General features: G+C 36.3%; 1 protein-coding gene across 6 annotated transcripts in view; it reads left to right on the top strand.

Annotated features, from left to right (window-relative positions):
* The window catches only part of SORBS2 (sorbin and SH3 domain containing 2), a gene marked incomplete at its 5' end in the record, with an annotated part of 72,473 nt that extends 49,268 nt beyond the window's left edge, over positions 1 to 23,205 (top strand). For all 6 annotated transcript variants that reach the window (XM_082282099.1, XM_082282097.1, XM_082282098.1 and 3 more), the window contains 7 exons: positions 2,550 to 2,596; positions 3,679 to 3,793; positions 3,888 to 4,016; positions 5,643 to 5,846; positions 17,503 to 17,552; positions 20,313 to 20,419; positions 21,185 to 23,205. In XM_082282099.1, the coding sequence (XP_082138225.1) occupies positions 2,550 to 2,596; positions 3,679 to 3,793; positions 3,888 to 4,016; positions 5,643 to 5,846; positions 17,503 to 17,552; positions 20,313 to 20,419; positions 21,185 to 21,246 (714 nt within the window). In that variant the 3' untranslated portion in view covers positions 21,247 to 23,205. The remainder of the gene's footprint in view (positions 1 to 2,549; positions 2,597 to 3,678; positions 3,794 to 3,887; positions 4,017 to 5,642; positions 5,847 to 17,502; positions 17,553 to 20,312; positions 20,420 to 21,184) is intronic.

Here is a 23,205-nt window from a genome sequence, read left to right as displayed (position 1 = left end):
AGTTTTGTGTTGGTTGTAAGACACTATAAAAATGCAGACCAAAGGAACAGTTACTTATCATCATACAGATCAGCATCTTCCTTTTTCATTAAGGAGATTGGTACTTCAAGAAATTAAGTAATATCAAGCTTTGTAAGATAAGCAGTTTTCTTCTATTTATTATTAAATAGACCTGGACATAAATTCACTGGTCATTGATCAGCTCTGTCAAAGCTGAGTGGAATATGTGTTTGGAACAGATAAAAAGAACAGATGTGACTGGGGAAAGGCTCTTTAGAAACCCGAAGTGTTACCCAAAGAAACTGCCTTGGTAGTTTCAAAACTGATACAAAACATCTATATTTCACCATTATTTTTGTTTGGAAAGCAAACCACTGCTGTTAATGGATTAGACAAAACCACTTATCCTAAGAGCAGTCTCTAACATCTGTAGCAGTTGGTGACTGTAATTAGATACTGATTGCTTGTAGTAATGCTTTGGAAGAGGAAATGGAAGCAAGCATACCACCTTTAAAGGAACACAAAGTATCACTGAAAAGTACTTACTGAAAAATAAAGTATATTATTCCACATCTTAAGAATGCTTATAGACCTATAACTATAAATGCTCTCCAAACAGGCTTCATGGAATTTATCAAATTGTAAAGTACATTTAAATTAACCACCATCTACAGACCATTGATTGTTAACAATTTCAGTTGATTTTTTTAAAATATTGCACACAATAATGGCAGCATAAAAGATTACTATATTTTAGTTGCTAATATATAAGATTTTGCTAAGATTTTGCTCTGGGCTATCTATGGTAAATGGTGGTATGGTTAGAACTGAATTCAGATCCATTTACACCCCACTGACATGTTTATATTGCTGCAATTTGATTTAAAGTCTGATTTTTTTAAAGAAAGACTTCTTATTACAAAATACAGGCTAACAAAGTTCCAGGACCCATATTGTGTGTTTCTTTTAAAGAATCTAATGACATAGAAAGTCATCTTTCAATTTGAAAATACATAAAATACTTAAAAAGGCTATTTTTAAGATCACTTTAGAAGGTTTAAAAATATGAAAGGGGAAAGGCATCTCTATTTCCAGCACATTTTGTACATTTCAAAGCATTTTGTATTTAAACAGCTCCACTGTTCTTTTAATATTGCCCCCTTTCTTCTGTTATTTGCTTTAGTAGTTACAGTACCAGCTGTACCAAAATCAGGAAAGACTGAAAAGGGCTTAGCTACAGTTGATATGAATACCCCCTCCTGTCTAAAAGACTGTTTTTAATAAGAGCAACAAACAGAAAAATGCTTTTAAATTTAGGCTATCTTATTTGAAGGAGATCTGTAATAGAAAATTGCTTTAGTATTGCAAAATTCAAGTTGGCAGGATCCCTGTAATAACTTTAGGGACTTTTTATTGTAGTGAAGACAAACAACTCTCTAGGTATGTGAGATTAGCTAGTCTTAAAATGACAAGAAGGGAGAGAGCCCAGTCAAGAACACCTGCTCTGGAATAAAGGTAAAATGCAAAATTTACAAGTGTCCCTTTTTATTCCTGTCATAAAAAGATGTGCACCGTTACATCATTACAAATAATATCTCTCAGAAATAGCATAATCAGCTCATTCTAGTCACTAGTACATCCTAGAGAGCCATTTTTTAGAACATGGCAATGTTACCTGTGCAAGTACTTGCAGAGAAAGACTAAATCACTTTACCATATACCCTTGTGTGGTACTGTTTATCACTTCTTGCACCTTCCTCTGAAGTATCTGGTCCTGGCTGCTTGTCAGATGCAGACAGTCCATGAGTGAAGCTGTTGGGTCAGATCACAGTGCGTATTTTCATCACAGCTTTGAAAACAGTGAAAGTGTGTCAGCCATACAGGTGAGGAGACTTAGGGCTGTTCTACAGGTTTATTTTTGAAATGATATTGAGCTTACACATACTTGGTGATAGAAGTTGATGAATGTATGAAAGAAATGATACAATGTGATTGTCTGTGATAGCAGGAGAGCTGCACAGATGACTCAGTTCACCTCCAGTTCTGTGCTTTCTTAAAACTGTGAATGTAATTATAGAAATTAAAAATATTCCAACCATTTCCAGCTGTCAGAGTGTATATATATATATATATATATATATATATAAACATAATTCATCATTTGCAATTGAAATTAGCCTAAAGATAACAGAAAAGGCACCTAAAATACTACAGGATACTAAGTATGTGTATTTATGTTGTACCTAGAGATCTAGTTGCCTACAAGTCACATTGACATAGTTAACTTTTTTATTTACTTTAGTGCTTCTCTTAAAGTTGAAGAGTAGTCTGCATTAAAATTTAGCTATTTCCGTTTTTAGAACACTTAAGTCCCAAACACCTAACTGTCTTAAAAAAGAAAGCCATATATTTAACTGCCTCTTTCTGCAAGAACCACTGTAAAGCTCATCCTTTTCTTTTTGGATCTTGGTCACCTTTTTAGAAGTTGAAACACATTTATCATATAGTAATACTACCTGAATGTATTAATCACTTTGCCTATTTTTCAGAAACTGCCAGCTAGAGCTGTATATGACTTTAAAGCTCAAACTCCTAAGTAAGTACTAGACTTTTGTTCATTTAAGAATTCATATTTCAAGCAAACTCTTTCTACCACTTAACTGGTGTTTGAGCCAGTTTCAACAGCAAATGCCATGGACACGAGGACCCTGCTTGCTGTCACAGTAGTCCCTGCATTAGCAAACTGTGTGAGAAGTTACTTTGTAATAAAAATGTCTTCAATTACTATATTCTCCATTGCATCTGTTTGAACATATGAATAGCTGTACATCTTCAGCCTTCTAGAGCACCAGTTGTGAGGGACACCCACTGAATGCTCTTTGTTTCTTGTGAATTACATTAAGGTGCAGAGAGTAAAGTGCTTAAAATATGGTCATAGATAATGAGTTTATCAAAGGTCTGTATAATGCTTCAGCATCTTCCTGTCTGCCTTAATATACACAGGCTTTCTGCAGGATGTGACATGTCACATACCAACACAAAAAGCAGTGGTCCATAACAAAAACAAGATTGGGAACCACTAATTCAGGATATGAGAGAGTCAAAGTAGAATGTCTACATTTCATTTCTGCTGTTGTTACAATGATCATTTAAACATTCTTTAGATTGTTTAAATTTAAACAATCTTTAGATATGGCCAAACATTGACACTAAAATTACATTAGCTCTGTCTAGGACAAAACTCACAACTGAAATTACCAGAGCAGCACATCAGCTCTTGAAAAACCAAATGGATGGTACAGCAAAGATCTCCCAAGCCAGGATCTGAAAATATTCTTAATGATTTGAAAAACTCCCTTATTTTGATATCTAACATTTAACATATCACAGTCTCTGAGTATCAAGAAATGAGGACATAATCCTGTGTTCTTCATGCTTCTGAATTGCTGTCTTGAAAAAAAAAGTGTAGAGCAGAAGCATGGGATTTATAAATGCGAGTAATTTGATTTTATATGGTATGATCAACTGGTAAATGTACCACAGCTGTGACACTTTTTCTTCAAATGTTTAGTTGTTACATTCTGTTTCAGTTCCAAACTGTAAAGATCTCAGGAGCCATGCAGGGAGAAGAGTTAAATGTAAAGCTATAAACATCTGATATAAATAAATTTGTTACAGAGAGCTGTCCTTTAAGAAAGGAGATACTGTCTATATCCTCAGGAAAATTGATCAAAACTGGTATGAGGGTGAGCACCATGGAAGAGTTGGAATATTCCCAATTTCTTATGTTGAGGTTTGTTCTCTGTTTTAATTCCTTTACTTAATTTGGGTAATAGGTCCACAAGCCACATGAGAATGATGAAAATCTGGTTTTTCTTTTTCCTTAGAAACTTTTTCCCCCAGAAAAAGCACAACCTGCCAGGCCACCTCCCCCTGCACAGATTGGAGAGATTGGAGAAGCTGTTGCCAAATATAATTTCAGTGCAGACACAAATGTGGAGTTATCACTTAGAAAGGTACAGTTGAGAACTATCTTCCATCAAAATACTGTTATAGTGTCTCCTGTTACACAGAATCAATAAATACATAAATACTGTGCTTTGGTGCACTCTGCATGCAAGATTTGCAATGCACAAAACTATATATACCACGGTAGGAAATTCTTGACATAATAGCTTGTTGGCTTGCAGTCTGTCTCAGCTATCTGCAAATAGTGTAAATGTGTTGTGCCTTTAATTTGGATTGTGGCAGAATAGCATATGCAATTATCTGCTAACTGCCCAGCTAAATTTTGAGTTTGCACTTCCATTATCTATTCCTGGTTTTAATTATTATTCCTGCTGTCACAATTATTATGGTAAGGTTTTAAATACAGAATAAATAGAAAATTACAGAAGATAAAAGATGCAAGAAAAAGCCTCAGATATATTTTTGTGAATGTAAATATTTCATTTAATAACAGTTCTCTGTTTGTAATGTTCTATTATCTTTCCTGTGCACATCCTGGTGACTATACTGAACTGCACATGAGCAAAATAACTTTAATTTCTGAAGTTTGTTAGACACTGGACTATTAACACTGTAGAGAAACTTTATTATTGCAGATATTAAATACTTGAGCATAAGTAGTGTGTACTTTTCATCCACTGGGAAGTTCTGCCTGTTACATTTTTCTTTTTTTTAAGAATTAGAGTTCATAGAAGCTTTTCAGTGGTTTGTTTTTATTTTGAACAAAAAAGTAAGGATAGAGATGTTTGTTGCTGACCTAGAGCCTAATCCAGCACTACTGAAAGTAATGGGTGTTTTTTACTCATTTGAAAGTAGTAAATGTCAAAGAGGTCTAAAAAAACCCCAGGAATAGGAACTTAGAGAAATTAGGGGATGGGGTAATTCGATGTTTTATTTCTTTTTAAAATTAGCTTTTGTGTTTATTGCGGTAATCATAATCTTGACAGCCCAACTTTGGTTTGTTTGAAAAGCTGACTTGCACTGGTTTTCTTTTGTTCCATCTCACTAAAGACAGTTGTAGTGAACTCCACATATCAACTAGAGAAACAAAAAGAAACCCAAAATTTCAATTTCTACAAAAACAGTGTCTCTAAAAACAGTGAGGCCCTGCCCATTTTACACAGGAAAAGCACTTCTTTCTCTCGTATTTCCAGTAGACTCACTTTTTAGTTCTCTACCTCCACTTATTCCAGTTTTACTGATAACAAAGCACTTGCATGGACTTCATTGTTTAACTTTTATCACTCTTAAGAAAACATGGGCATAGCTGTTGCTGTTGCATATTATCACTGGGGCATTAGCTAGCAGTTTGACCAACAATTAAAACAGGTTATGTTCCAAAGAGAAGTGTTAATGTTAATCTCCCAAGTAAGAGGAGAGGACTACATGAGATTCCCCTCGGATAAAAGAACAGCCTTTTCAGTCCATGCCTAACCCCTCATTTTACTGGGATGGTAGTTTTATATATGGTTATTATCAATGGGAGGAAAAATGGGAAAATGGAGATGATGCTAAAGACTGATGGGAAACAGAATTGCAGGGAAAATACTATTATGTGGTAAAATAATACCTGTTATGTACAGAATTAACTTCCAATGTATGTGCTGATAACTCATTTTCATAATGCATTTCAGGGAGACAGAGTAATTCTTCTTAAGCGAGTTGATCAAAACTGGTATGAAGGTAAAATACCAGGAACCAACAAACAAGGCATCTTCCCTGTTTCCTATGTAGAAGTCATCAAAAAGAATCCATCAAAAAGTGTTGATGACTATCCCGACCCTCCAATACCCCAAAGCTATTCTAGTGACAGAATACATCATTTAAGTTCAACTAAGGTAAGGATTTTCTGATGTTAGCTGCCACCCCTAGAGTGGGTTTAGAGGGACTTGTAATTTTTTTCTTAACATAATACATAACTTAGGCATTAAGTACACAACATTTTCTTTCTTGCACAGGTAGAATTGCATTACTATGTTGTTAATAAATTATTTTTAATAGACAAGTGTGTGTCATATTCTGCCAGGATTTATCCTATCTTCTTCATTGGCTATTACATTATTTTTAGTAGAACCAGGCAAAATTTGGGCAGAAAAGTCAAGTCAATAGAGAAAAATTTATTTGGGAACCTTAGCAAGAATTTGAACATTAAGGGTATGTATAGCAGCCTTTTAATAGTACAGTGTAAAGACATTCCCGTAGCACAGCTGTCCTAAAAGCCTCCAGTTCCATAAGCATGCAAGACACACCTTGCCAAGAGCAGTTCTGTACCATTTGAAGCAAAGGATAACAGCCAGTGATTCTGTACTAAAACCTTCCTCCTTTTGCCATTCTCAGTCTTGGAGGAGGCTGTTGGTACATTCTTTGGAGCGGTACAAACTGACAGTATTGTTTCATTTCGGAGTGAGATAGATGATTGTCATCACATTGTCGATGAACTTGGATTCAGACCTTTATGGTTGTATATTGTTCACACCAGATGTGTATCGTAGGTTCTGAATTGTTTTCCTTCCTAGTCTAGATAACCATCACATATCATCCTACAGGATGATTGTCTTGGGGTGACTTGTCTCAAACCGGGACAATGCTGCAGAAAGATTCCTGTGTTCTGGTTTATCATTCACTTGTGAGGCTTCACAGTCACCTGTGCGGGGAACATAACATTTTTGGCAGTGAAAGAAACTAAGGAAGCTTCTGCATACAAACTGTGCTTAGAATTAACATGTTATCAATTGTTTTGAACACTCAAGATGGGAACTTTTCTAGATCTTCCTCTTCACCTTTGTTGCTTATCTCTTCAGCATGGGCAGTAGGTTTTGTGTGTAATTATAAACTTACCCTGATTTTAATCCATGTTTCATTTGGTTTTGTCCCCTTTTCTACTTCTACTTGTATACTTGGTGGTCATTCACATGCTTCAACTTTGAAATAAGTTCCACATTTGCTTATCGCTTTGGGGTTGTAAAAAGCTACCAAAAGATGTCATTTATATGCAACGGTAGCCTCTGAAAATATTACTTAGGACTAAATATTAGTTTGGGACAGTTGCTAGAACAGGTCTTGTCTGGTTTTCCAGAATGTGTCACAGCAGAGAACTAGATCCTCTCTCTTCTATTACCACAAAACTGTTCAAGTAGCATCAAATTCTGTAGCTGCCAACTGAGGTATTCATAAGCTAGGGCCCCTTACTGTTACAGGAATCCAGAGGGTCCTGAAGGCAAGTCAAGAGTATGAGGGAGCGTAAGTGCTCCATATTCTAGAGATACCTCTCCCTATTTTCTATGGAGCAGGCTTGTCTCTAAGGTATCCTGCTAAAGTTCCATAATCCTTGTTGAGCACAGGTGGTGCTTCAGAGCATTTACATCCATATTACAAAATTATCCTGCCATTATTACTAAGTTAGTTATTACTAAATTAGTTCATGAGGGAAGGAAATTGGTAGAAACCTTCTTTTTAACATAGGATACTTCTGCAATGATAGGTGAAGAAAACCCCAAAACCACCAACTTCTACTGAGACTCTTAAACAGACATCTTTTTCCTGAATTCAGCTGTATTCAGAAATGGCAATATCATGAAGAAGACATGTTGTTCCTGACTACCTAGAAGAATTTCAGCAGTTCTGAAGGTGTTCTAGGGTTTACCACACTTTCTGATACCACTTTCCCTATTCCTTTGGAGTTTTTTACCACATATCTCTCCTTGTTGCTAGAGCAATTGCACTAAACTTGTCTGGCCTAATGGCAATAAAATAAATAAGCAAGTTTTGCTCTCCGTAACTTGGCCTAATCCATCTATATCTTTAGATCTAGCGCAGCTTATAGCCATGGGAAAGTAAAAATGGTGAAGTCTCCTCAGCAGTATTACTGACCTTAAAACCACAGGTTAGGGACCCTTGTTTAAGAGGAAAGATGAGGGAAAGAGACTGAATATTGCTGTAACAGCCTAGCTCTGTTTTAGCAGACTGCCTTCTATCAGTCTATACTGTTCACTTTAGTACAGAAGACTGTAACAAAGGTTTGTCTAACTATAATATAAAGCTATTTGCTTCAAGAAAACTCAAGCAGAAGGTAAGTAAACTAACCTCTCTATTCTGCAACATTAATATAGACTTCTGAAATTATTTTTCTCTACTACATTAATACTTAAAGTCTGTAGTAGTCCAGATAACTTAGAGGTGTACATCTAATTATTTTGGATAGTTCTAACGATGAGATCATAATATTTTTTACTCAATTTTAATTTTGAGGATTAATAGTAACAAAAATGCATTTTCAGTATTTACTGAAGCAATGGATATCTACCGATGCTGTGTACGTATGACTCACCAGTCTCTCATTCTTAGACAAGGACCTTTCTTTTCCCAGAAGGATACTTCAATCAATATTGTGTAACGGTACTCAAAGCATACTGTTGTGTACTGTGCTGTCACTATTTTAAAAGCATTGTTGACTGCCTACATCCAATTTGAATTGAATGTGTGTACCTTTCACAAATGTAGACATCATTTGAACTAATAGGGTTACTTCTGAAAAACAAATGCATTCTGTAGCTGCTCATGCCTTAATAAAAGTATGCAATGTATTAAAGATGTTTCTTAAACATTTACTCAGAAGTACTAAGAAAAAGTAGAAGTATTAACATTTGAATAATTAGAAATTACCTCTGTTGTTATACTTGGAAAGAAGTATTTAATGACACCTGAAGTGTACTTCTGGAAATGCTATTCTCAAAATAATAGTAATGGTTTGAGAAAATTTCATTATTATTAATTGTATGATTTAATAACCTGTGACAGGCTCACTAACAGAGCACCATAAGTAACATAACTTTAGCAGATCAAATGCAGTTGCCTTCATTAATGTAATGATTCAGATCTGTCTTAATGTTTGACATTTATGCCCTAAGCCAGAACCTGATACAGTATCATGTTTCAAATGTCTTTCCTGCTGTTCTGATTCATGTAGTAGTGATTTCAGACACCTATGGTCACTGAAATTCTACCCTGTAATCCAGATGATGGCACAAACATTTTTCTTTTCCAGTTTACTCATATCCTAATTCTCCATCATACTTACCTATTTCAATTCCCGTGTTTTTCTTTTTTGAAGTTGCCTTCCCAAGCACTGACCCCACTTTCCAGACAACTTTCCTCCTCTTGGTCACACACTGATCAAAAGATTCTTCAGGCTGACTCTAGTGACTTGTTTTCAAGGACTGTTGGTTTTTCACCTTCAAACATGTGCAACTTAACTTCTCCATCACTTCCAGACAGTTTTCTTTGTGACTTAGAAGAACTCAATTCTTTAGCATTAGCTACCTCCCAAATGGTAGCCCCAGGTAATAGCATTCGCCGTGTTAAGGATGGTCACTTTATGCCAAACACAGAGGTGTCTCTCAGCTCTCCTACAGCTCTTCCTCTGTCCTTTCTTGTATCTCCCTCTGTCTCATCTTCAGCCAGCTCATCTCATGACATAGCATATAAGCATGTCAGCAACAATACCAAGTCAGGAAAAGATAAAGACTTAGAAGGTATAATTGACCCTTTAGTTTTTGAAGTACCTTTAGTTATTGAAGAACCTTTAGTTATCGAAGTACCTAGAGATTTGTCAGATACTACAAGAGAAGGTGAACATGGCGCTATCTGTAACATCCCTTCGCCATATGAAGGAGGTTCCATGTCCAGAGTGCTAGCTGCAAGTGCTGAAAATGAAGAGGAAATCTGTACTGCAGATCTGCCACTTAATATAGGGGATCAGTCAGAACCTCAAGAAATAGATTTCTACGGCGGAGCACAAGACACAACAGAAGAACTGACAAGACTGTATATAGAGGAGGATCTGGTACATGACAATTTAGAATTCCCAATAGCAAGTGGAGAAGATTCTATGGATTGCTATGAAGGATACACTTCACCAAATATTGAGAAGGTATTTTAATTTCTGACAACCCTGACTTCTGTGTTCAGATAATTCAGTATAACTATTCTCTGCATTTCCTTGTATTTACATGTTTGTATTGTGCACAGGCACAATTTTACACAATTGCATTCGATAAAACTGAGCTCTGAGCAAGCTGGTTTAGTGAAAGGTGTCCCTGCCCATGGCAGGGAGGTTGGAACTACATGATCTTTAAGACCCCTTCAAACTCAAACTATGTTCTATGATTCCATGATGAAAAATTGTCAGCATTAGGGGACAGTCCCTTCTCAGAAGCAGGCATATGCATAATTGTAAATTCCATGATGTATCAATTGTGTTGGTCCTTTCCCTCCTGTCCTTGGTTGCCGAGGAGCTTCTGATGTGAAAAGCCAGTGAACCATTTCCCTCACTGGGCCATTACGTGCTGCCCCTTTTGAGAGACAGGCCCCAGCAAGCAAATGCTGTCAACAGCCTCCAGAGGGAGGGACATGTACCTCCTGCAGAGACTCTGCGGTTTGTGCTTCACAGGTGTCACTTCACCAGCTGATGTATTTATAGCAGCCTCTCTTACGAGAATCTGACTAACAGTAACAGATCAGATTGTGTTTGGCAGTTAGACAAATGCTTCCTCCTGAAGTACATCACTGAACTATCCCAAATGTGTGCTGGCCATTAAATGCCACAATATAACTACACAGTTTGTTTCCAGGCAAAGTTTCAGAATAGATTTTTTTTCTGTCCAGCACTTACTTCAGCAGACATTTCAGACAGTTGCTTTGACTGTCAACATGCAAGTCAGGTGCGTAGGACAATATTTTAGGCCAAATGTCAAACTATCTAATTATTAAATATTATTAAATTTTGCAAGCTACCTCTACCCTTAAATGACCTGAAAAACACAGGAGAAAAACTGAAGAATACAGGTGAAGTCCATGGCCACAAATGGCAACTTTTTTTATACTGAGGCAAGAAATTTCTCCAGAAAAGTAGATGACTAATAATAAGATTAGCATGACGTTTGTGATTGTTCAGGTTAGTTACATGTCTCCTTACTGAGCATTTGACATCATTCAGCTGATTTTATAACAGTTTTATAGCACAGTTATTTCTCATATTTCTTAAACATTTAAGCCGGCTCCTCTTTCTGCTGGAACATCAGGAGACTGATCCTCTTTTCCACCTTTCTTCTAATCTTCCATTTCCCTCTGCCAAGGCACCTACTTCCCACTCCGTTCCTACAGCATCCCTGCCTACTGCTTCCCTCTCACCTCCTCTCCTCTCTAAACCCTTACATCAGCAGGAGAAAGATTCACTACAGCTAAAGGTAACTGCACCTCTTGAATATGGATTGTTGCAAATCTTCGTGTCTATTAAATAACTGCAAGGCTAACACTGAGTTTGATCTTCTCAGATGTACTGTTTTCTTTACTAATATTAAATAACATAATGAATGGAGTATTAAGATAGGCCTTTTTCAAATGAAACACAAGGTAAAACTATAACCATTATGATACAATTAAATAGCTTAAGGAGATACCAATGATAGGAAAGCAGAAAGCCTTCGACTCAATTTCAGGTCCATATCAGGATAACAGTGTAACTTACTTAATTGAATGAAACAGAACTGTCTTCAAGTATGAAGAAACTAGATAACACTTGTGTTTCTGTTTTCAATTTTAATCCAAAGCTTAGGAGAACAGTTGTAAATTTCACAGTAAAGCACCACTGCAGAGTCATGTTTTAAATACCAATTCTGTTAGTCAAGGACTGGACAAGGATTATTCCCTCTTCAGGACTACAGTTCGTGTCAGCATTGAAGCTCTGTGGTAGAAAAATGAAAACTTGCTCTAGAAAGACAAAGTTAGTTTGCAGTGCTGACTTCCAGAAGATTCATCTGTTCATGAAAAGGAGAAAAAGTCATGTAAAGAGAAACTATCCTAGAAAAGTGATCATTGCATCATTACATCTATGTCATAAATACCCTTTTTTTTTTTCTTTTTTTTAACATCTACCCCATCTTACAATGTGCATTCACAGAAAACACAGACACAAAGGAGTTAAAGAAGTCTTAAGATAAGCAGATCTGTTGGGGTTTTTTTCTGAAGTAGGGAAGAGACATAAGGCTTCTTTCCAGGGCATAAATCTGTCATGACCTTAGGTTTATTTCACCTCCAGAAAGGGGTAAAACAGAGAACTGCACTTGTTTCTGCAACTTTTAATAGTTTAGCAGTTGGTATAGTGTTTTTGATGCTTTTGCTTAGCCTAACCAGACAAATTAAGAACATTCCTCATCTACACTGAAATTATTTTTAGGTGATTTTTATATTCTTTGCCCTTATTTGAGGAAGGTGTGTTAATCCCAGCTGAAAATAAATAGAAGGAATATATGTTTTGAGAGTTAAAAGATCTGCCCCAGGGAACCTCCAAGGCAGTTGCTCTTAATTGGGCAAGGCAGGAGGCAAGACACCAAGAACCACAGGGATGACTCCATCTTGCACACACAAGAGCCTGAGAACCAAGAAGAACTACAGGTCTGGGGTCTTGTTACAGACTTCTAACTCTTAATTATTGTTTTCAATTATTTTTTAAATTTTTTTAGATTATTTTTTAAATCTAAGGAACAGGCTCCTTTATAAACTTAAATCAGTATAGACTTACCTATTTAAGAATTGCCAAAATAATTAGATACACTCCTACCAATGACAGATGTTTTAATCAGTCAACACTGATTACATTGCCAGAATAGAGAGTTGGATTAAAATATAGTATAAAGTATAACTTTATACTATATTTTATACAGGTTTTGGCTGTCATCATTTCTTGCTATTTAGCCCACAGGCTGGGTTTGAGAAGATGGGACAATTCCTATCCTCTTCTCTTTATGCATGTTGCCTGTGATTAAATTCTGCTCTCAACTGCCACAGTAGAAAGAACAAAACATTTTGAAGAATCAAATATCACAGGTGCAGGGAGGTTCTTCAGAGAGTTCTTCTACTTCAGGAATTTTTGTTAATTTAAAAACACATAGATATGTATATATACACATATGTAGACATGTATATATTTTTGGTATGTGGCTCAAAACTAAAGCATGACGAGGGATGTGGGAAATGGAATACAAGGAGCTGTAGGTGGGAAGTGTCACTTTGCACCATGTTGGTGGGAGGGATGTGGCCTCCAAAAAAAGAAGTCTGAAGACACATCCTAAGGAGAAATGCTGACGTTTTTCTGCCTCCTTGGCCTCTCTTGGTATCTTTTTTTGTTGTTCTTATTCACCTCTCTCCTAAGAGGGGGCTGGTTTTTTGTTTAGTTACATTCTACTGACAGACACAAATACCTAAGAAAAGGTTTGTGATATAGCACTCCACTCTCCTCACATTCCCCCCAACTCACCCCTGACCATGAGAATTTACATTTTCTGTACACACACCCATTAAGAATTGAATTCTGACAAACATGAAGCTGATTTGTAGTGATGCTAACAAAATGAGGATATTTTTAGGAAGTACTTTCCACCAAGTATTTACTTGCTTTCTAAATGCAAATCCAAGGGATGTGTTTTGTTTATCAGCAAGGAATTACATTTGCCATTGGTATTTCTAAGGTAGCATTTCTGCTCTGTGCTGTTGAGCTTTTCTGTGTTGCTATCTGAGCTACTTCGTGGGTACACATGCAGTAACTGTTCCAACTGCATATGCTATATGTGATTAATCTTTTAATTGTAACATGTAAGGGCATGTGCCAGAGCAGCAAACCCTTGGGGAAAAAAGATACAGTGATAGCAATGAAAATATTGTATACTAATAGTACCCTTCCTTCTACCTGTAACAGTTGCTCTTTATCATCAGGAAAAGCATGTCTGGTTTGCATGTTTGAATGAAGCAACAAAAATCCTATGATGCTTCATTCTTAAACTCTCACTTGATAAAGTTTTTGTGGTTCTTCTAGGCTAATTTAAAGAGGGAGATATTTGTTATGGGTAAACCTCCTCGTAGCCCAGTGATGACTAAGAGATCCTGCAGCTCACCTGTCAGAGGTCACAGCTATTCACACAGGGTATGGTACTGGATGCCCAGTGTGCAGCAACAGCTTTTCCATGGACAAGGAGCTCAGTGTCTAGTCTTTCAGTATTTTGCTTTTACCCAAGTGTCTCAATACTATCCATATGCTGTTTTCTTCCTGTTGTGCTTCTGTGCTGTGACTGAGTAAAGGCAACAGGTCTGTGTGTGTCTGAACTTATTATATAAATCTATTAGTGTTCTCTATCTCTGCAGTACTGCATGGTATTTCCAGTGTGACAAGATGTTTGTATTTAGTCTGGTTCTTTATATTTAGTCTGGTTTTATTAAAATTACTCCTCTCTTTCAAAGCATTTTTAGTTTATTAAAATTGCAGCCTCTAAGAGTCAAAAATTTATTCTTCATTGCGTGTATACAGGCTTTTGCATGTATACAGATTGAATTTTTGGGTTTGAATCCATGTCCTTCTTTTCAAAATGTTTTGCTCCTGCTATATTTTTTTCACTCAATACTGTCCTCTTTACCCAAGCAGTGTCATTACAGATTTTAATACTCTTCAATCTTTCCCTTCTTATCTGTAACATAGCTGTAACACAGCTCTAATATTTTTACATAGCCAGAAAGTCAGGTTGTTTAGAATTTGCATGGACTTTGCTCAAAAAGGTGATCTACATTATGAAAAAGGAGGGGAAAAAAGTCAAACAAAAAAACCCCACCCTCAACCTAAACCATATAAGAATGAGAATTTATGGCTTATGTTTTACTTTCAGTTTAGGATTTAATTGTCCTTTGCATTGGTTTCTTAACATTTAGCTCTTAAAACTGGTAAAGAGCTGAATTGTTTTCCATGCTGTTGCTGCTGATTATAGGTGATCATCTTTCTGGTGCCTCCAATTTTAAAATTTGAATTTTAGCTTAAGATATGCAGGTTTGTGTAACTTTCAAAGTCTCAGCTTTTTGGCAGGCCTCTGTTTGCTTCCAGGTATGAGGGGACTGTGCTTTCTTCATCAGTGAAGAAAGACAGCTCAATGCTAGGAAGGCCAGGATTCTTGTAGTAGCAGACAAACACCATCTCGCAGAAAGTCCAACTAGGAATGAGAGCTGTAAAAAAAGGATTAAGCCCTATTTTAATTTTGCACATTACTCCAGAGGAATGTATTAAGAGGAGTGTATTGGTCGATGTGTAGTGTATTTATGACTTTAATTCCAAAAGTACAAAGAGCACATACCATGCACCTAATTTGTATGCTCTGGACTCTACAGAACTTTTACATGCAAGTGCAGTATCAGTCATGCATGAAAATCAGGCATACAACTGGAACAGTTTTTAATGTTTTTGGGATTAGGTCCTGCAATATTTCCCAGGAAGTAGGATGGTCTAGTAAACTGAGGTGCAGTTGAAAACTAGAAATCTTTGCAATAGTCCCCTGTCTAGCCAGTGCCACTGTATGTGGGAATGAGAGCTTAGGGAAAGAAAACAGGGAGAAAGCTTCTGGATGTCAGCTGGGGGCATTATTGTGGAATGCGTTATTGTGGAAAATAGGTAGCAAGCTCCAAGGTTGCCCTGTTCAGACATACCACCAATTACTTCACCCTATTTCTCCAAGACTGTAATTTTGTCAAAAGATTCTTTTCTCTGAGGCAATAACAGAGTTGAAAATCATGAGTTGCCTTGATTCTTATAATCTATTTCTACTTAATTGATTAGCAATAGAGCATTTTATGAAGCACATGCAGAAAAAGAAGATAATACTAGCCTACCCAGTTTCTTCCTGGCTTGGTACTATGTTAACACATTAAATCATTTGTAGCATTGTTTAGGACTTTTACTTCCATTGTTTATAGGAAAAGTCCTTAACCTCAGTTGAGTTCTTTTGCATCTCTGACTATCTTTGGCATTCAGCTCGGTTACAGACCTGATGAAAGATTAGCAGCAAATAAGGTCACATTCCAGTCTAAATACAAAGCATTCTGACTACTCTCCTCTTGCTTGACAAGCCAGCCATTGAAGGAGGTTTACTGAGAACTGTTTAATTTGCAATCTTTATTGTTTATTCTTTGGTAAAAATTATCCATCTTTCTTGTACACTGGAAGAGGAGAGTTAAGTGAGGGAGAGAAGACAGTAAAGAGTATAAACAAATTTTTTTTTCTTTGAAAAACTCTTTCCACCTAGCATTCCATAATATGAATTTAAAAAAACCCCAAATCTCTGATCTACCTGCCTGCATATTTAGGCACCTTTTAAAAGTTATACTCTATAGAATCTAAAGTACAGACTGTTCACAATATTTTCTGCACATATTCATAGAAACTGCTGAAAAGAAATTTAACTAATTTCATCTGGAGATGTTGAGAGGGAAAAGGGGGGGAAAAAACCTAACAAACTGCATCCTGTGTTTTTCCATTCAATTTTTGCCATCAGCCTGTGGATTGTTTACTGCTGCCTCCTCTCTTGGAAGACTGTATCATCTTCAAGAGTGATAAAAGAGTGACTGAAATAGTCAAACCAAGAGAGAGCCATGGGGCAATAAGACAAATTCCATGGCTTAAAGATCAGATTGCAGTTTACTCAATTCACGAAAGAAAGTGCTATGAGCAGTGTTTGATATCCACACTCCCAAAACAGATATGGTTCCCAGACTTGTCTCTACAGCATGACCAGAGGGCATCCTCAGTCAACAGAGAATATGATCCCTGCTCATATCAAGAGCTTTCCCAAGCAGCTGCTCCTGCACTTTCTGGCCCCAGCCAGATTCTAATCAATATAAGTCAATGACTTTCTAAGCAGGATATGGTTTCTGTAGAAGGTTAGTATTTTTCATTTCCATTGCATCCAAATTTATTGAATATCAGTGGCCAGTAATGCTCCATTAAGAAGGAACATAGTTCCTTTCAAAAAGCTTTGCACTGGAAATACAAACTACTTTTTTCTGTTGAAGTAAAATTGTTAATTGTTACATTCACACAATTAAATGTATTCTTTCAAAAATTTTTTCTGTTCTTTGCCTCCCAACAGCCTGCATGGCTTGAGATGAAACAGAATTAGTTAAAGCATAGCATGTTATGCCTGCCAAGTTAGTACTCTGTGTGTGTAATGTAAATTGGTATGTTGTTCATCTGTGAATATTCTAGATTCTGCCATTATGTGTAGGAGATTTTGTTTCTGCTTATCTAAAAATATATTTCACCCAAAGAATGTATGATGTTCATCAGTTGCATCTGATTTTTCTAATGTTATTTCTGTTTCACAGTGAAGAGGCAGCAGGGTTCTATTCTAATTTTGTACTTTACTATAAATAGAATGGACTGTTGATGAAGTTCACAGTTTAGTTTTTATTATCACCTCCAAAAAATCAGATCTTTAAACATGCCAAGATTCAGTTGTTTGTCATATCTCTTAAGAATTTATTGTGCGTTGGAAGGGGGGCAGAATGGGCCATGGTTTTACACAAGGTAGAATATGAACTCTTGAGCAACTATGTGTTGCACCCCTATCCAGCTACTTGGACCTTAAACTGCAAATCTTTATCACATTTCAAATCATTTCATTTCAGCCACAGCGCCCTGTGCTTTCTCATGAAAACATACACAGTGGGGGGGAACCGTAAGTATACTTCTTGTCTACTAAACCAAAACCTAACATTTGAGCAACAGCCAGCATATCATCAGATAATTTTTTAACTTGCCAAGTACAATTATGAAGAGATTTCACAGATTTATAGATAACTGCATGATGTAGGAAGATGTCCAAGAAGGTCCCAGAGGGCAAAGCCTTATTTCTTTAATTTTACATTCAGTGCAGGCAGACATGGCAACTTAACAGTTCTCCATTGTCTATATTTATAGAAGGGATTTTGACTTTTTTTACTCTCTCCAGTTTTACATCTCAGCAAAATGACAATTGCAGAATTAACATTGATTCAACTGATCTGTTCTACTGACTTGATACAATTATTCAGAAACAGTTCTGGATGTGAATAGAGGGAAAAAAAGTAACTTGATAATGTTGATCACAAGAACACAGGCTCACTCATTTTGGTGTGATTTACAAGTGCAATTCAAATATGAGATACAAGAAAGCTATTCTGAAAACCGGAGAAGAAGCTAGAACTCAAGTCTTATTTTGACAAACATTGTAAGTGCTTGGGATATTTCAGTGCTGGCTGTTAAAATGCAAGTTTAGTGCAAGATTGTTTCAAGACTTCCGCCCCGCTGCCAGTCTTGCACTTGGGTCCTGCTTCAGTGATCGCTGAAACCAGTAGCCATTCTTCCTTTAGCATCAGAGCACTTCAGCACATGCCCTATTAGATCATTCTTCATAAAATGTAGCTAAGGCGTAATGCCTAAAAATATTTTTAAGTTTTCCTTAGTCATTTGAAGATAGAAATGAGGGGCAAAAAGTTACCAAATACCTATACCACAGATAAATAATTAGATTTGGATATTTAGTCTCTCTAAAACCACAAGTTGCTTTTGGTATTGTTGAGTGTACTGGAGCACCTAACTCAGTTTTGAAAGCAATAATTGTCTAATTCATTTTGTTCAATACAGTATAAGTATTTCATGACTAAAGTAATTTATTCCTAAAATTAGAAATATATTTAAATGGCCAACTAACCATTCCTTCTCTTGAATATGTTTTCTGTCAGTATTGTAAATGCTAGTAGAGTTTTCATACTGAAGAAAGTCTTAGATTAGCATAGAGAGAATGAAATTACTACAAAGGAATTTTTTAAATGGATTATCTATAAATGACTAAGATTCAGTTTCTAAAGTACAAAGAGAGCTAATTGGGAAGTTCTTCTAACTGTACTTAAGTAATTGGCTTGAATCCTATTCATGACACATTACATCTGCAAATCCTGTCCCCTTGGAAGCTGCATTTAATTATTTTTTGGAATATCACCATAGCTCTGCTTTCCTGGAATGATGATAAGCATAACAGAAAATATTATTGCAACTTAGTTTTTTGCACAGATTGTTCTTACTCCTGCTACACAAATTACTAAAGGTAATCGCTTAAACAACCAGTTTCTTTCCATTTTGTTAGTAAAACTAAAATATTAAAATAGATTTTGGGGGCTTGGGAAGATACTGCCAGTCACGAGAAATTTTTTTTTTTTCTTGGAACATTGTCTTCTTTTCTAATCTCCAAACCAGCAATGTGAAAAATAAGTGTAGTTTATTCAAGACGACCATCATTAAACTAAACCTAGCACCAGTCTGTATATAGGATTTTCACATTGGGCTTTCAGGAGTAGGAGTTTTTTACTAAAATAAACACCTTATTTAAGCCATGGAAACTTAGCCAGAATGATTAACATATCAATGGGCAAGCTATCCTGTTTTTACTGGGTAAAGTGTAATAATGGCATTAAGGTTTAAAATTCAGTGAACTATTTAAGAGAAAAGAATGGATACAATTATGTTTTGCTTCAGCATTCTGAAATTAAAAATATTTCCTTTTCACAATTTCTGCAGTTTCACCCTGCTTCTTTATACACAGTCAGTCATATCTGAGGCACAGTTGCTTAGGAAAAAAAGGCCAATTCTAACTTTGCAGGACTCACGGGCTTGTGCAGCAATCTTCCTGTCAGCCCAAGAGCACCTTCAGTTCCCCCTAGTGAGAGTGGATTCTTTCAATTCAAAGAATTTCAGTTAACAGCTGGCAAGGAATGAAAGACAATGCATTTAGTAATTGCACACCTCTTGCCATTTATCCTGCAATCTGCAGTCCTGGTCAGGTGGAGAGGCACGTTCAGGGTTTGAATATTGTTTGAGTTTCCATCCATATGTATTCTGATTTGATTCAAGCCTCTCCCTCACTCTCAGAGATAGATGGCTTATCTGTGTAGCCACTGACGAGCCCAGGGAGGTCCCCCAGTCACAGTGACCGTGTGTGTGAGCAGCTGTCCTGGGTACCCTCATTTGTGCTGAGTTACTGGCTTCATAGAGCTTAAAGGCAGAACCACAGTTTTAGGTGCTGATCACAGAAGGTTACAGAGCTAGCACATCTGGACTCTCCTTTAGCAGTGCTCTGTTTGGTGACTGAACTATAAAATAGCACTAAAATTAAAAAAAAAAAAATCTGAAAAAAAAGTCTGTTTTTGAAACAACTGGTTGAGGAGCCATCAGGCTTGCCTTGCAACCCAGACTTTAGTGTCCTTGAGTTACCTTTCTAATGAAGGTATTATTTACTATAAGTTCCTAACCCTCAAGTCCACCAGGCAAAAAAAATGTCCTTTTCCACTCTATTTGCAAGAAGTGTTTCTTCTTAATTAATGTTTAAACCATCTCCTTTACTTGAGAAAAAGTGCAAGGAACTCTTACTTCTTTTTAAAATGCATCATTTGTCCTATTTAAGGTTTCAGGCTCTATATAACTATACTCCTAGGAACGAAGATGAATTGGAGCTCAGAGAGGGAGATGTCATTGATGTGATGGAAAAATGTGATGATGGATGGTTTGTGGGTATGTTTTAATTTGGTTGCTTTCTTCTTCCCCCCTGCCCCAACCTTTGCTGTCCTCTTTGTGTAGTGTCTTTTAAACAACCTGATATTTGGCATTTAGTGTAATAAACTTGAACCTGGCTTTATCAGGAGAAATCCCAACCAAAATCCACTGAAATTGGCAGGTGATTTCGCACTTTTGTCTTTTAAAATTGATAGATGCAAATTGGCACATACCTCCAGATTGTTGTATAGCATTGTTGTCATTTGTGACACAGAAGGGACTGTGTATTACTTCTCTCTTTATAAAGGCCAGGTAACTTAAAACTTACTCACACAAATACGTGCACAGCACTGACCACTTGTGAAACCCAAGTGTTACTGAACAAACAACAGTTTCATAACCAGGCCTAGATAAGGTGGCTTAATCATTTCATAAACCCTCATGCACACAACAGCTAACTTAATCATCTGACTAGTCCTTAATACTTCAAAAATTCAAATTATTTCAATAGACTTGATGTTGTTGAAATTAAATTATTTCTATGTACCAAGAATTTTAGCACAGCTTTTAATCAGACCTAACAATTTAATCAAATATGCCTCTTCATTTGCGTTTTGCTTCCTGCAGTTATACTTTACTAAACCTCACAAATAAAATTATATAGTGCAAGGAACTGTAGAACTTTCTGTTTGTGCAATATTAAACATAAAAATTTTAAGGCCATGCTTACATAGTGATTTTCTGTTGTTATTCCCATCTTTCATCTATTGCTTCTAATTTCAGGAACCTCAAGAAGAACCAAATTCTTTGGTACTTTCCCTGGAAACTATGTCAAGAGGCTGTGAAATTTTTTTTCTACTTATTTATGCTGCATCTCTGCAACACATCTGCATAAAGCTGCTAGAAAACATGCTACGCTGGCCTTCTGTTTTCTTGCTTGCAGTCTCAGATAGAGGCCATCTAGTTCATCCTCATCCCATCCCACCCGCCAAACCGTTCCAGCAGTATTACAGCAACGACCACAGTGTGAATAACTAATCTTTTCTGAGACAAGAGGAATCAATTCAGCATTGAAATACTCCCTGCTTTAAAGTCTTTTCATGTGAAACACAATAGGAAAAGCCTGATGACAGGTACACAGATGAGTTGCCATGGGGGTTAGGGGGGGAAGGGGGGAAAAAGTATTCTTGGTTTGAACATTTGTGGTACTACCATGAAGTCTGGTGGGATTTTTTTCAGCATGCATGTAATACAGGGGAAAGTTGCTGTTTACTATTTTTTAAAAAATTGATTTTACACATTCTTATTAGCTTGGCAGCATTTGTTGCTTCCACATTGCTGTGTCACGGGTTTGCCTATTGTACTGGTTTACAATGTATGACAAACTATAATATAGATTTTTTGCCTGCACTTGTATGCTGTAACAAATGCACAGTGATTGTAAAATCTCAAGCAAGCAAAGTGAAAAATTGAAGAACTGCAAGTGTTCTGAATGAGTGCAATGGTATTGGCTAAATCTTTTTTCTTTTTTTCCCTAATGAAAAGCTGTAGTAAACCTGTAGTGTTTTCTGTTAAAAGGTAAGAAGTGCAAAAGGCACAAAGACCTGGGAAAGAGAACTTAAGGAAGAGACAGACAATGCTGTAGGCATAGACAATAATAATGTGCTACTGACGTCTGATATTAAATGGTTGTAATCAAAATGTTGTAATAGTAAGCAACATGAAGTGTAAGAGGTTAGTGTTTTTACTTATCAGGAATTTAAAGAAGCAGGAAGTAAACAGTGTTAGTGCAAAGGGTTGTTGGGTTTTGGTTTTTTTTCTTTCCTAACATAGCCACCTGAAAAATATTCACAAGCATCATGTACTGATTTATTTCACTATATATGTGTATGTATGTTAATGAAACCCAAGTTACACATTCTTTTTAGGAATTTAGACAGAACAAAAAGTCACAAGTATTAAAACAGATATATTTTAGAGGTGTTGGGTTGGTTTTTTTTCTGAATGAAACAAGTGTTTGAAAACATACATTTTCCATAAGCAAAGGTAAGCATAAATAGCAAATGACATTAAGGCACAGTATGATAATGGCTATGGCTTTATAAAAACAAAAATTCAGATCTGGTTTCTTTGGCACCTTATAGATGGCAAAAGCTTCTGCTGCATTTTTCATGGGTAAAGGATCAAAATTATCAAAATGTATGTAGTCTCTGTAGCATTTTGTACATAAGTTTGCGTTTTTGTACAGAGCCATTTGGTTGTTGATTTTTAAAAAATTAAGTTTCTTATTTGCCCTCTTCACATACAGAACGTTTCAATGTGTTTTTCTTTTCTTGCTCTGTTTACCATAAGCACATCTGGATAGTGCAATTCTGTAAGATAGCATTTTATGCAAAATTTTATTAATTAAAATATGGTTTACCAGCCAAATCTAAATGTACATATGTCTTTATTACTGAGAAAGGTCATTAAGGCAAAGGTAAAGAAACATCTTTGTGCAGCATACCTTTATTATTGCAGATTTCATGGCAAAAGCTTTATATTCAAAGGCTTTCAATTTTAAACTAGGTCTGCATGCAGCTTTGCTGTGAGATTAATACTATCTTTGATGCCATTTATGATTGAAGACTTAAATATCTGTTGCCTGTGATATTTAAAAAGTACTGTTTCTACTCTGTATCTGATTTTAGAAAAATGCAGGTTTTTCATACCTGGCTTTCAGGTAACTGACTTTGAATTCCTACAAGCAAAAGGTCTCTGTGATTTTTTTTTCTTGAATAGACTTCTAATAAATTTTGCTTGGA

This window comes from Coloeus monedula (assembly GCF_965178545.1).
Source record: "Coloeus monedula genome assembly, chromosome: 5".
Taxonomy (NCBI): domain Eukaryota; kingdom Metazoa; phylum Chordata; class Aves; order Passeriformes; family Corvidae; genus Coloeus; species Coloeus monedula.
The sequence above is the reverse complement of the archived record's forward strand: the minus strand, read 5'-3'. Positions and strand labels throughout refer to the sequence as shown.